Source organism: Catharus ustulatus, chromosome 24 (assembly GCF_009819885.2).
Source record: "Catharus ustulatus isolate bCatUst1 chromosome 24, bCatUst1.pri.v2, whole genome shotgun sequence".
NCBI classification, from domain to species: domain Eukaryota; kingdom Metazoa; phylum Chordata; class Aves; order Passeriformes; family Turdidae; genus Catharus; species Catharus ustulatus.
In genome coordinates this window covers 7070722-7083238 of record NC_046244.1, presented here as the reverse complement: position 1 = coordinate 7083238, position 12517 = coordinate 7070722, and the positions used below count along the sequence as shown (strand labels likewise).

The 12517-nt window shown below is 53.4% G+C and overlaps 1 protein-coding gene across 2 annotated transcripts; it reads right to left on the bottom strand.

Annotated features, from left to right (window-relative positions):
- Positions 1-8173: 8173 nt before the first annotated feature.
- HES4 (hes family bHLH transcription factor 4) lies at positions 8174-10425 on the bottom strand. 2 transcript variants are annotated; one of them, XM_033079560.1, is made up of 4 exons: positions 10140-10425; positions 9960-10055; positions 9797-9884; positions 8174-9204 (listed from the first exon to the last, which is right to left on the bottom strand). In XM_033079560.1, exons 1-4 carry the CDS (start codon positions 10344-10346, stop codon positions 8627-8629), a joined length of 969 nt encoding a protein of 322 aa, XP_032935451.1. In that variant the 5' UTR covers positions 10347-10425; the 3' UTR covers positions 8174-8626. The 2 variants fall into 2 exon arrangements, with proteins under 2 accessions (XP_032935451.1, XP_032935452.1); XM_033079561.1 differs by having other exon boundaries at positions 10236-10425.
- Between the last annotated feature and the right edge of the window lie 2092 nt (positions 10426-12517).

Below are 12517 nucleotides of genomic sequence, written 5' to 3'. Positions count from 1 at the left end.
TCCCAGCCCGGTTTTCCCCAGGGATTTGGAGCATCCCAGAGCCCGTGTCCATCTGTGCTCTGCCCAAAATCCCAGCCCAGTTTTCCCCAGGGATTTGGAGCGTTCAGATCCCGTGTCCAGCTGTGCCCTGCCCAAAATCCCAGCCCGGTTTTCCCGGGGGATTTGGAGCGTTCAGAGCCCGTGTCCAGCTGTGCCCTGCCCAAAATCCCAGCCCGGTTTTCCCAGGTGGTTTAAGGTGTTCCAGAGGCCATATCCAGCTGTGCTCTGCCTAAAATCCCAGCCCGGTTTTCCCCAGGGATTTGAATTGTTCCAGAGCCCGTGTCCAGCTGTGCCCTGCCCAAAATCCCAACCCAGTTTTCCCCAGGGATTTGGAGCATCCCAAAGCCCGTGTCCAGCTGTGCTCTCCCCAAAATCCCAGCCCGGTTTTCCCGGGGGGTTTGAGGTGTTCCAGAGGCCATATCCAGTTGTGCCCTGCCCAAAATCCCAGCCCGGTTTTCCCCAGAGATTTGGAGCATCCCAGAGTCCGTGTCCAGCTGTGCCCTGCCCAAAATCCCAGCCCGGTTTTCCCAGGTGGTTTAAGGTGTTCCAGAGGCCATATCCAGTTGTGCCCTGCCCAAAATCCCAGCCCGGTTTTCCCCAGGGATTTGGAGCATCCCAGATCCCGTGTCCAGCTGTGCCCTGCCCAAAATCCCAGCCCAGTTTTCCCCAGGGATTTGAATTGTTCCAGAGACCGTGTCCAGCTGTGCCCTGCCCAAAATCCCAGCCCGGTTTTCCCCAGGGATTTGGAGCGTTCAGAGCCCGTGTCCAGCTGTGCCCTGCCCAAAATCCCAGCCCAGTTTTCCCCAGGGATTTGAATTGTCCCAGAGCCCCTGTCCAGCTGTGCTCTGCCCAAAATCCCAGCCCGGTTTTCCCCAGGGATTTGGAGCGTTCAGAGCCCGTGTCCAGCGCTGCTCCCGCAGCTCCTCAGCCCCCGCTGTCACTCGGAGCTGCTCCAGGCTGAGCTGTCACCGCCGTGATTGACAGCCCGGGTTGTTATCTCGGAATTTGTCATCCCAGCCCAGCCTGACAGGTCAGCGCTGGGAGATTTCCAGCATCCATTCATTATCAGCTGGCGGCAGCAAATCATTCCCGGCTCATCCCAGCCCTTTCCCGGGATGGGATCTGACAGGGTGAGGGGGTGGGTTTGGGGTCTGAGGGATGCTGGGGGTCAGGGAGTGGGGAAAAAGGAATTTCCATCCCCTCGGAGGGGATTTGGGGTGGGAAGTAGAGAATGGGAGGAAAATCAGTGATGTAACTCAGGGTATTGCAGGGTTCCGTGGGATTTTAGCAGGGGGAAAGGAAAAAAAGTAATGGGAAAGAAGGAAGGAAAACAAGGGGAAAGAAGGAAGGAAAACAATGGGAAAGAAAAAGGAAAAACAATGGGAAAGAAGGAAGAAAAATGATGGGAGGAAAGGAAGAAAAGCAGTGGGAAAGAAAGAAGAAAACAATGGGAGAAAAGGAATAAAAGCAGTGGAAAAGAAAGAGGAAAAGCAATGGAAAAGAAAGAAGAAAAATAATGGGAGAAAAGGAAGAGAAATAATGGAAAAGAAAGAGGAAAAGCAATGGAAAAGAAAGAAGAAAAATGATGGGAGAAAAGGAAGAAAAGTAGTGGGGAGGGAGAAAACAATGGGAAAAAGGAAAAAAGGAAGTTGGAAACAAGAAGGAAAACAATGGGAGAAAAGGAATAAAAAAATGGGAGAAAAGGATGAAAAGCAGTGGAAGAAAAGGAATAAAAGCAATGGAAGAAAAGGAATAAAAGCAATGGAAGAAAATTAATAAAAGCAATGGGAGAAAAGGAAGAAAAACTGGGAGAAAAGGAATAAAAGCAGTGTAATAAAAGGAATAAAAACAATGGAAGAAAAGGAATAAAAGCAGTGGAAGAAAAGGAATAAAAGCAATGGGAGAAAAGGAATAAAAACAATGGAAGAAAAGTAAGAAAAACTGGGAGAAAAGGAATAAAAACAATGGAATAAAAGGAATAAAAGCAATGGGAGAAAAGGAATAAAAGCAATGGAAGAAAAGGAAGAAAAGCAGCAAGAAAGAAGGAAAAGCTCCCAGAGGATGAGGGAAAAGCCCCCAAGGATGTTTTTGCGTCTCCCAGCCCTGCTCTGACCTTGTCCTCCCAGGATCTCCTCGGGAGGGGCTCAGCCCCTTCCCCCCCTGCAGCCCGGGGCCAGGACACTTCAAACCTCATCAGGGACCGTCCCCAGGTCACCTTGGTGCCACCAGCCCGCTCTGCCCTTCCCCATCCTCTGGAGCTGCTCCAGGGCAGCCAAATCCCCCCCTGCTCCCGGCCAGGTCCTGCCCTTTGGTCCCCACTAAAAATAAAACCGGAGCTGGATGTGTCTGAGCGGGTTTGGAGGTTAAATAAAGCTCCTGGTGGCCTCTCCCAAAAATAAAATAAAGAAATAAATAGAATAAACTGAGTTTTCCATGCTCAGCACCCATGGAAAAATCATTCCCAGCTGGAATTAGAATGGGAAAAGCTCAAAGAGCTAAAAAATTAATTCTGATTTCTCTGGGTGCCACCAGCACTGGGTTTGCTCAGCTCCTGGATTTATCTGTTCCAACTTCTCCCCTCTTTGCTGCTGGATGCCGGAGGGATCCCACAGAGCCCAGGAGCTCAGGTTCCCCCACACCCCACAGGTGCCAAAAAACCCAGAGCACCAGCAGGGGAGTTTATATTTTATAATTTATATATTTTATAATTTATATATTTTATATATTTTATATATTTATTCTATATATTTTCTATATTTTCTATATTTTCTATATTTTCTATATTTTCTATATTTTCTATATTTATTCTATATATTCTATATATTTTATATATGTTATATATGTTATATATGTTATATATGTTATATATGTTATATATAACATATATTTTATATATGTTATATATTTTATATATGTTACATCTTATATCTTATATCCTATATCCTATATCTTATAATCTTATATCTTAAATCTAATTTTTTAGTTTTATTTTTATATTTTATATATTTTATATATTTTGTATATTTTATATGTTTTATATGTTTTGTATCTTTTATATATTTTATATATTTTATATATTTTATATATTTTATATATTTTATATATTTTGCATATATTATATTTTACATATTTTTATGTATTTTATCTATTTTATCTATTTTATTTTTTATTTCCTTTCCCAGCGGCTCTGGCGGTGGAAACCCGAGCCGGGGCGGGCCGGTGGCGCTGGGCTGGGATTCCCGCTGGTGGAAACGCCGCTGCCATGGAATGGGAGAGGGAGATAGAGCAGGAATTCGGCGCCTGAGCCCGGCTTTGAAAGGGCCGCATTCCAGCCCGGCCTAGGAGGGGTAATGGGAGCTCTGATTAAACGTCTCAGTGCTGACCCTGACCCCACAGAGCGCCCAGGCTCGGGAGGAACCTCATCTCAATGAACCAGCTCTCATTTCAATGAACCAGCTCTCATCTCAATGAACCAGCTCTCATCTCAATTAATCAGCTCTCATCTCAATTAATCAGTTCTCATCTCAATTAATCAGCTTAACAGTGCCAGGAGAGCGGCCCGGTGCTCTGAGCCGGGTCCTGTTGCTGCTGCTGCTCATCTTCATCTTCATCTCCATCTCCATCTTTGTCTTCTTCATCTTCATCTTCATCTTCATCTTCATCTTCATCTTCATCTTCATCTTCGTCTTCGTCTTCGTCTTCATCTTCATCTTCATCTTTGTCTTCATCTTCAACTTTGTCCTCGTTCTCATTCTCGTCCTTGTCCTCATCCTCATCTTTGTCTTCGTTTTCATTCTCATTCTCATTCTCATTCTCATTCTCATTCTCATTCTCATTCTCATTCTCATCCTCATCCTCATCCTCATCCTCATCCTCATCCTCATCCTCCTGTTCATCTTCCTCCTCCTCCTCATGCTCCTGCTCATCCCCCTCTTCCTCTTCCAGTGGGATCGTCCCTGGGGCTCAGGGCCTTCATCCCCCTCAATAACATCCTCTGGGATATCAGGGACACAGCCCCAGAGCTCCCTGTCCCTCTGGGACCTGGTCTTTTCTCACCTCAAAAGGATTATTCAGGAAATTTGGGAAATGTGGAAGGCAGAGATGGCTTTGCCCCCTTCTCCAGAACTTTCTCATCCAGAACTTCCACTGTTTTTCCATTTCCATTTTCTCCTGCTGACCTGGGCAGGCCCAAGAGATGGCAAAGTGAAAAGTCCCGTCCAGAACCTCCAGAGCTTTTCCAGGTGTTTTTCTTTGTCCTTTGCCTTTTCCACTGGTGAAGGCCTAAGAGATGGAAAAGGCAAAATCTAATCCAGAACCTCCAGAGCTTTTCCAGATGTTTTTCCTTTTCCCCTGGTGACCTGGGCAGGCCCAGGAGCAGAGAAAGGAAAAAGTCTGATCCAGAACCTCCAGTCCTTTTCCTTTTCCTTTTCCTTTTCCTTTTCCTTTTCCTTTTCCTTTTCCTTTTCCTTTTCCTTTTCCTTCTCCTTCTCCTTCTCCTTCACCCCTGGTGACCTGGAAGATGTGAAGGAACAAAGTCTCATCCAGAACCTCCACTTCTTTCCCAGATGTTTTTCCTTTTCCTTTATCCCTGGCGAGCTGGGCAGGCCCAGGAGATGGAAAAGAAAAAAACCTCATCCAGAACCTCCAGAGTTTTTCCAGGTGTTTTTCCTTTTCCACTGTTGCAGGCCCTGCCTGGAGCTCTGCCCAGGATTTCTGGGGGTGCCCCTGGGTGCTGTGGAGCCACAGCTGAGCCCCAGCGAACATTCCAGAGAGTTCTGTGCCTGGAACTCCATTCCCAGCTCCTTAACACCTCTGCACACATCCTTCCCCATGGAACATTTGAGGAGGAATTTCTGATTTTTCCCTGGGTGGGATAAGGAGGAATCTCTGATTTTCCATGGTGGAAGGAGGAGGAATCTCTGCTTTTCCCTTGTTGGGATGAGCAGGAATCTCCACTTTTCCCTGTGGAATGAGGAGGAATCTCCACTTTATTCTGGGTGGGATGAGGAGGGATCTCCACTTTTCCCTGGATGGGATGAAGAGGAATCTCTGCTTTTCTCCTGGTGGGATGAGGAGGAATCTCCACTTTATTCTGGGTGTGATGAGGAAGAATTTCCACTTTTCCCTTGTTGGGTTGAGGAGGAATCTCCACTTTTCCCTGGGTGGGATGAGGAAGAATCTCCACGTTTCTCTGGGTGGGATGAAGAGGAATCTCCACTTTTCCTTTGTTGGGTTGAGGAGCAATCTCTGATTTTCCCTTGTTGGAATGGGGAGGAATCTCCACTTTTCCCTGGGTGGGATGAGGAAGAATTTCCACTTTTCCCTTGTTGGGTTGAGTAGAAATCTCCACTTTTCCCTTGTTGGGTTGAGGAGGAATCTCCACTTTTCCCTTGTTGGGTTGAGGAGGAATCTCCACTTTTCCCTGGGTGGGATGAGGAAGAATCTCCACTTTTCCCCCAGGTAGAATGAGGAAGAATTCCCACTTTTCCCACTTTTCCACCTCTCCTTCCCGCACCACACCCGAGCATTCCGCGATCCCCGTGAATTCCCGAGCCATTATCGCTCTGGATTCCCGAGCCATTATCGCTCTGGATCTGCGTCCATCCCTTCGGACTTTCACCTCCGGGGAGCCGCGCACTTTGTCCTTTCCCCGCACCTTTAAAGGGACAAAGGCGAATTTAAACCCTCTGGAAAAGCGCTGGGGAGCTCCGGAGGGGCTCGGATGATTGGGAATAACCTGGAAGGGATGGAGGATGCTCAGGGATGGAGCAGGGCATCCCCTGGAGCCGCCTGGAACCGATGGCAGCGACATTTCCCGGGAGGATTTGGAATTCCTGGGGCAGCTGCTGAGTAGGTGGCACAGGGGGGATTTTTTTTTGGGGACCGAGGTGACATTCCAGGCTGTCACTGCAGAGCCACTCGCCCTGCCCAGGGACCTCTGTTTTTTTTTTTTTTTTTTTGGTGGGGGGCTCCGTGTGATGTTTGCAGCGCTGCCACCACTCCAAACCCACTGGGAAGGAGAGGAAATTGAATTTTGAATTATTATTTTGAATTTTGAATTCTGAATTATTTTGAATTATTTTGAACTCTTTTAATTTTGAACTCTGAATTATTTTGAGTTTGGAATTATTTTGAATGTTGAATTATTTTGAATTATTTTAATTTCGAATTTGGAATTATTTTCAGTTTGGAATTCTTTTGAATTTTGAATTATTTAGAACTCTTTTTATTTTGAATTTTGAATTCTTTTCAGTTTGGAATTATTTTGAATTTGGAATTATTTTGAACTCTTTATTTTGAATTTTGAATTACTTCGAGTTTGGAATTATTTTGAATTTGGAATTATTTTGAACTCTTTTAATTTAGAATTTGGAATTATTTTGAGTTTTGAATTATTTTGAACTCTTTAATTTTGAATTTTGAATTATTTTGAGGTTGGAATTATTTTGAATTTTGAATGGAATAATTTAATTTTTTTTTTTTATATTTTGAATTTTGCCTGCGCTCAGCCCCTCGCAGGCAGAAAAGCGAATTTGCCGGATCTCGGGGCGATGAGTGGGGGCTCGGGGTTGCCCCAGGGAGGGATTTGGTTGCAGGCAGGCGACAGCCAGGCTTTCATCTGCTCTTCCGAGCCTCCTTCAGACACAGGAGGAGGGGCAGGGCCGGGCGGTGGGGGATGGAGGAGAACTGCTGTAACATGATTTTATGTCTGCGATTGCATAACAAAACCTCCTGGGAACCTCCCGGCTCGGATGCATCCCTCGCTCCCCGCCGGGGTGATGGAGAGCTCTCAGACTGATCGATTGCCCACGCTCGGGTGCGGAGGAATTGCCGGACTGGATCGGTACCAGGCTCCGAGCAGGCTCCGTGGAGCCATCAGGAAGCTGTAAAAAGCCTCCAGGAGCCGATAATCTGCTTTTTATACCCCCAGCGCACACAGCCACAGGCTCTGTTCTCACAGGAGCTGCAGCCTGGTTGTTAATGGGAGCAGAGCTTGAAGGATGGGATTGCATTTCTATGCTAAAAAAAAATAATAAAAAAATAAAAAGCAGCCTGGGTTTGTGCCTTTGGATGCTCTGCAAACATCAGCTCGTTCTCCGAACTGCTCCCAGCGGGCTCATCCCGCCCTGCCCACCCACCAGGACAATCCTGCCCGGGGGGGGATCGGGGAAATCGGGATTTTAGAGCCCCCCGGCACTCCCAGCTCACCCCCCGGCGCTCCTCCCGCAGATTCCAGCACGGCCCCACCTCGCAAATTTGGAGCGGGGGGCTCACAAAGCTTCTCCTCATGGTCTGTTCTGCACAGCACGGCCCTTATTAATTGGTGACAATTGGAAGTGGCTCATTCTCCGTGTGCGAGAGGCTGCGATTGCTTCCACTTGGCCACGATTCAAGTGCCGGGGGTGACTCAGAATGGGTGGCAAAACTGTTTTTTCCTCAGTTCTCCCCCCCTCCTTCCCACCCCGCTCAGCGGCGAAGAAAAAGCCACAACCCCGAGTTATTCTCTTTTATGAGGTGGGCATTGTGAGGCCAGGCAATTGAATTTACAACAGCATTGAGTATCAGAGTCTATCTGGCCCTGTCAATGAGAGCGCCGGGGAGAGGGGGAAAAAAAGAGAAAAAAAAAAAAAAAAAAAAGAGAAAAAAAAAAAAAAAGACACACATTAACCCTCAGCTCCGAGTTCCCAGGCGTTTCAATAGGGCTCCCAAGTTGCCAAAGAGCCCGCTGCATACTCGATGAGACCCTTTATAGCTCCTAATTACCCTCCTGACAATGGGGACAGACTCTCTCGCCGCTTTTGTGGGCCCGGAGTAACTTCTGTGCAGCCCACCCCCACCCCGGGCCACAAAATGAGAATTAGGAAGGAGGGAAAGCGGGAGAGCAGCCGGATTTTGGGAGCAGGTAGCAGGCAGGAGGTGTTGCCTCAGCTTCCAGATTTTTTTTATTTTTTTTTAAAGCAAAATTCAGATATTTAACCCCACTCCCCCTCAGGCCCATCACTTTCCCCCCAATTTCTTACCCAAATCCCTTCTAATTATCCTTAAATAAGGCCATAAAGTCCAGTCCTACTTTTTTTTTTTTGAGCTCATCCTTGCCACTCTCAAGCAAAATGAAAAGGTGGAAAAGAAAAAATCTATTTCAAAGAGTTCCTTTATTGAAACACCTGCATTTTTTTTTTCTCTTTTCGTTTTTGGAAGTCTTCGACACAGGCACGCACACACCCACAGACCAACGGGATACAAACAACTTTGGCATTAGAACTTTTTTTTTTTTTGAATATTTGTTACAAAACTATTTTCTCATTTATTTATTTATTTTTTTTTTGTTCGTTTCTTTAAAAAAAAAATGTATCTCAAATAAAGGCATTTTAAAGGAGTAAAAATACAAGTCGAGATCCCAACCTCTGGAAATAATAAATAGCACGTTGATAGAGCGAGGTCCTTTTCTTCCTTTTCTCCTTAAATCTGCTTTTTAAAAAACCCCAAAACATAAACAGGGGGCTCCATACAACGGAGCCAACCAGAGTTTTTGTTATTTCGCATTTTTTTTTTCTTTTTTTGGAGAGTGGGAATGACTCGAAGGAAGTCACCAGGGTCTCCAGACGGATTCACTGCGCTCTCCGATGGGGCTGCCAGCCTGGGACGCCGGACCGATGCTGCCCCCAAATGATGTCAAACCCTGCACCGGCGACACCGAGGGGGTGGCGGCCGAATTGCCGGAGCCTCCTCCCGCCGACACCGGCACGTTGGCGTTGGCATAGAGAGGAATCACCGGTCCGGAGCTGGGAGGGAAGGCGGGGTTCGGGATGAGGAAGGCGAACTGGCCATCGGTAGCCGGGACGAGCTGGAAACCGCCATAAACTTTTGGGGACAGCGCTTCAGAAGGGTTGAGCTTGCAGGGCACGGGCACGGCTCCAGCTGTGCCCGGGGGCAGCGGGACGTGCTGCGCCAGATGTGCGGGCTGCGCTGGCGGCGGAGGGGGCGGCGGGGGGTAGTTCATGGCCACGATCTGGCCCAGGCAAGCCGAGAGGTGGCTCAGGAGCCGCGTGCGCACGTCCGTGTTGACCCCCTCGCAGGTGGACAGGAACCGGGTCACCTCGTTCATGCACTCGTTGAAGCCGGCCCGGTATTTGCCCAGGACCGTGGGGTCGGCGCTGAGAGCGGCTGGGGAGGGGGCGGCAGGTGAGTGGGAGGGACGGAGAACCGGACCCGGTACCCTGTCCCTAATTCCAGTGAGCAGCCCGGTCCTCTCTGCGTCCCTAATCCCGGTGTGGAGGTTTATTCCCGGTCCCCTGTCCCTAATCCCAGTGTGGAGCCCGATTCCCGGTCCCCTGTCCCTAATCCCCGGGGCAGATCCTGGTTCCTGGTCCTGTCTCTAATCCCGGTCTGGAATCCAGTTCCCGATCCTCCGTCCCTAATCCCAGTACAGATCCCAGTTCCCGATCCTCCATCCCTAATCCCGGTTCTCGGTCCCCCGTCCCTAATCCCAGTACAGATCCCGGTTCCCCATCCCTAATCCCGTTGCAGATCCCAGTTCCCGATCCTCCGTCCCTAATCCCAGTACAGATCCCGTTTCCCGGTCCCCATCCCTAATCCCGCTGCAGATCCCGGTCCCCATCCCCCGTTCCGGAGCCCGGTTCCCTCTAAGGAGCCCCATCCCGTTCTCCCGTTCTCTCATCCCGGTTCCCACCGCCGATCCCCGCTCGGGATGCCGGTGCCCGTGCCCGCTGTCCCCGCTCCCGGTGCGGTCACTCACCGGTCATCTGCGCCCGCTGCAGGTTCCGCAGGTGCTTGACGGTCATCTCCAGGATGTCCGCCTTCTCCAGCTTGGAATGCCGCGAGCTCTGCGGGACAAGAGCGGCCCGGTGAGCGCTGCCCGCGGCCGGACATGCCCCGGTGTCCCGGCCAGCCCCACTTACGTCCTTCTTGAGCGCGTCCAGGATGAGCGTCTTGAGCTGCCCCAGGCTCTCATTGATCCGCGCCCGGCGCCGCTTCTCCATGATGGGCTTGGAGGACTGCGGGGAAGGGAGAGCGGAGCCGGTCAGCGCCCCCCGCGCAGCCCCGGGACCCCCGCCCCGCCATCACCGACCGTCACCGACCTCAGCACGGCCGCGGGCTTGTCGCCATCCAGCTCCGCCGGCACCGCCGCTGCGCCCCGGCCGGCACCCTCCTCCTCCTCCTCCTCCTCCATTTACCTTCCGGTGCTCGCTGGCGCTCCGCGGCTTGTCCGGCGTGTGGCTAGCGCTGGCGGGCGCACCGGCGATGGGCGAGGCGGTCGGTTTCTCCATGCCCGTGTCGGCGGGCATGGTCGCGACGGGGTTGCGAGAACGAGCGGAGCGACAACCGGGAGCGAGCTCGGCGGCGGTGGATGGATGGATGGGTGGGTGGGTGGTGGGGGGGGGGGGTTGGGATAAGCGGCGGCGGGCGCGGGGCGGGCGGGCGAGCGCGTGCGGCGGCGGGCGCGGGGCGCGTGCGGCGGCGGGCGCGGGGCGTGCGGCGGCGGCGGCGGCGACAGCGGCGCCCCCCGCCCCTCGCCCTTTTATAGCCCGGCGGCGGCGGCGGCGGCGGCGCCCATTCGTGTGAACCCGCCGCCGCCGCCGTTCCCACACTCGCCAGCAGCCAATCAGCGCCCGGCCCGCGCCCGGCGCCCGCGCGTCCCGCGCTCCCATTGGTCACCCCCCCGGCGCGGGGAGGGAAACCCCGCCCCGCCCCGTCAGGCGCGCGGGGAACGCCCCCCCCCTCCCCAACCTCACAGCGAGGCCACGTGGGGTGAAGGAGGAGGAGGGGGGGGATGGAGGTGGAGTGTGAGGGGAGAGCGCGGGCGGGGCTGGCCCCGAGCCCTGCCGGGCTGGCCCCGGCCGTGGCCCCGCTCGCCGCCGCGCCCGCCCCGTGACACCCGGCCCGGGGGCGGCGGCGGTGCTGGCGGCGGCTGGCGCGGCACGCGAGGCCGCGGCCGGGCGGGCGCCCGCGGGGCGGGGCTTGCGGGCGCTCTGCGCCGCCATTGGCCGCTGCGGGCGGCGCTGTCAATCACGGCCGCGGCTCGCGCGTTTCCCCCCCGGTTCCCCCCGTTCCCTTCCCGCTCCCCCTCCCCGTTCCCATCCCCATCCCCATCCCACCCCTCCGCTCCCCCCGCCCGCCTTCCCGTTGGAGCACGTGCCGGAGCGCTCCCGGCTCCATGGGAAAACCCCGCCCCGCCAGCGGCAGCCGCCCCGCCGCACCGCCCGCGGGGCCGCCGCCTTCCCCGCCCGCCGCCGCCTTCCCTGCCCGCTTCCCCCGGTGCTGCAGCCCCCGGGGAGCCAAGCCCGGCGGCGGCGGAGCGGGAGGAAGCTGAGCATGGAGCGGGGGGTGAAGCCGCGGCACGCCGGGGATGCTCCGGTGCCCCCCGGTTTAACGGGGCTGGGAGGGTCGGGACCCCCCCCGTGCATATTGAGGGGATCCCCCTCCCACCATCGTGTCCCCCTCACCCCATTTCTCCTCTCCCGCATTCCCCTGAGCCCATCCCGGTGAGGGGGTTCAGGACTCAAACCCCCCCAGCGCCTCCTCCCCATCCCGGGGATGCTCCGGTGCCCCCCGGTTTAACGGGGCTGGGAGGGTCGGGACCCCCCCGTGCATATTGAGGGGATCCCCCTCCCATCATCGTGTCCTCCTCACCCCATTTCTCCCCTCCCGCATCCCCCCAGCCCATCCCGGTGCGGGGGCTCAAACCTCCTCAGTGCCCCGAGACCCCCCCGGTACCCCCAGACCCTCCCGGTTTAACCGGGCAGGAAGGGGCAGGACCCCCCCTGCAGTGTTGAGGGGACCCCCCTTGTGTCCTTGAGGGACCCCCTTGTGTCCCCCTCACCCCATTTCTCCCCTCCCGCATCCCCCCAGCCCATCCCGGTGCGGGGGTTCGGGGCTCAAACCCCCGGGGATGCTCCGGTGCCCCCCGGTTTAACGGGGCTGGAACGGTCGGGACCCCCCTCTTTGTGACAAGGGGGACCTGGGGAATTTGTCCTCCCCACCCTGTGACATTGGGGGGGCTTGGCAGGGAGTGACCCCGTTAAAGTGTCCCTGCAGTTCCGACCTCTTACCCCGAATTTTGGTTTTTTTTGGTCGCTGAGGTTGATTCGAGCAGGGCTCTGCACCAAAACCACCCCCGCGATTTTCTGTGCCACCCCCACGAACCCTGGAGCTCCTTTTGGGATGTCCCAAAACCTCTGCGGGAATTTGGGAAACCCCAAAACCTCCGTGGGAATTTAGGAAACCTCAAAACCTCTGCGGGAATTTGGGAAACCCCAAAACCTCTGCGGGTTTCTTTCCTCACCTTTCTGAAGGATAAAAATGAGATTTTTTTGGTTTTTTTTTTAAACTCTCAGGAAATCACGTCCGGTTCTGCCCCCTCTGAAAGGGGGGTTGAGTTTGTGGGAATTCTTTGGGAGGGGAAGGGAAGCACACGTGGAATTTAATCCCCATTGTTGGCCTGGCTCTGCTCTGCTCT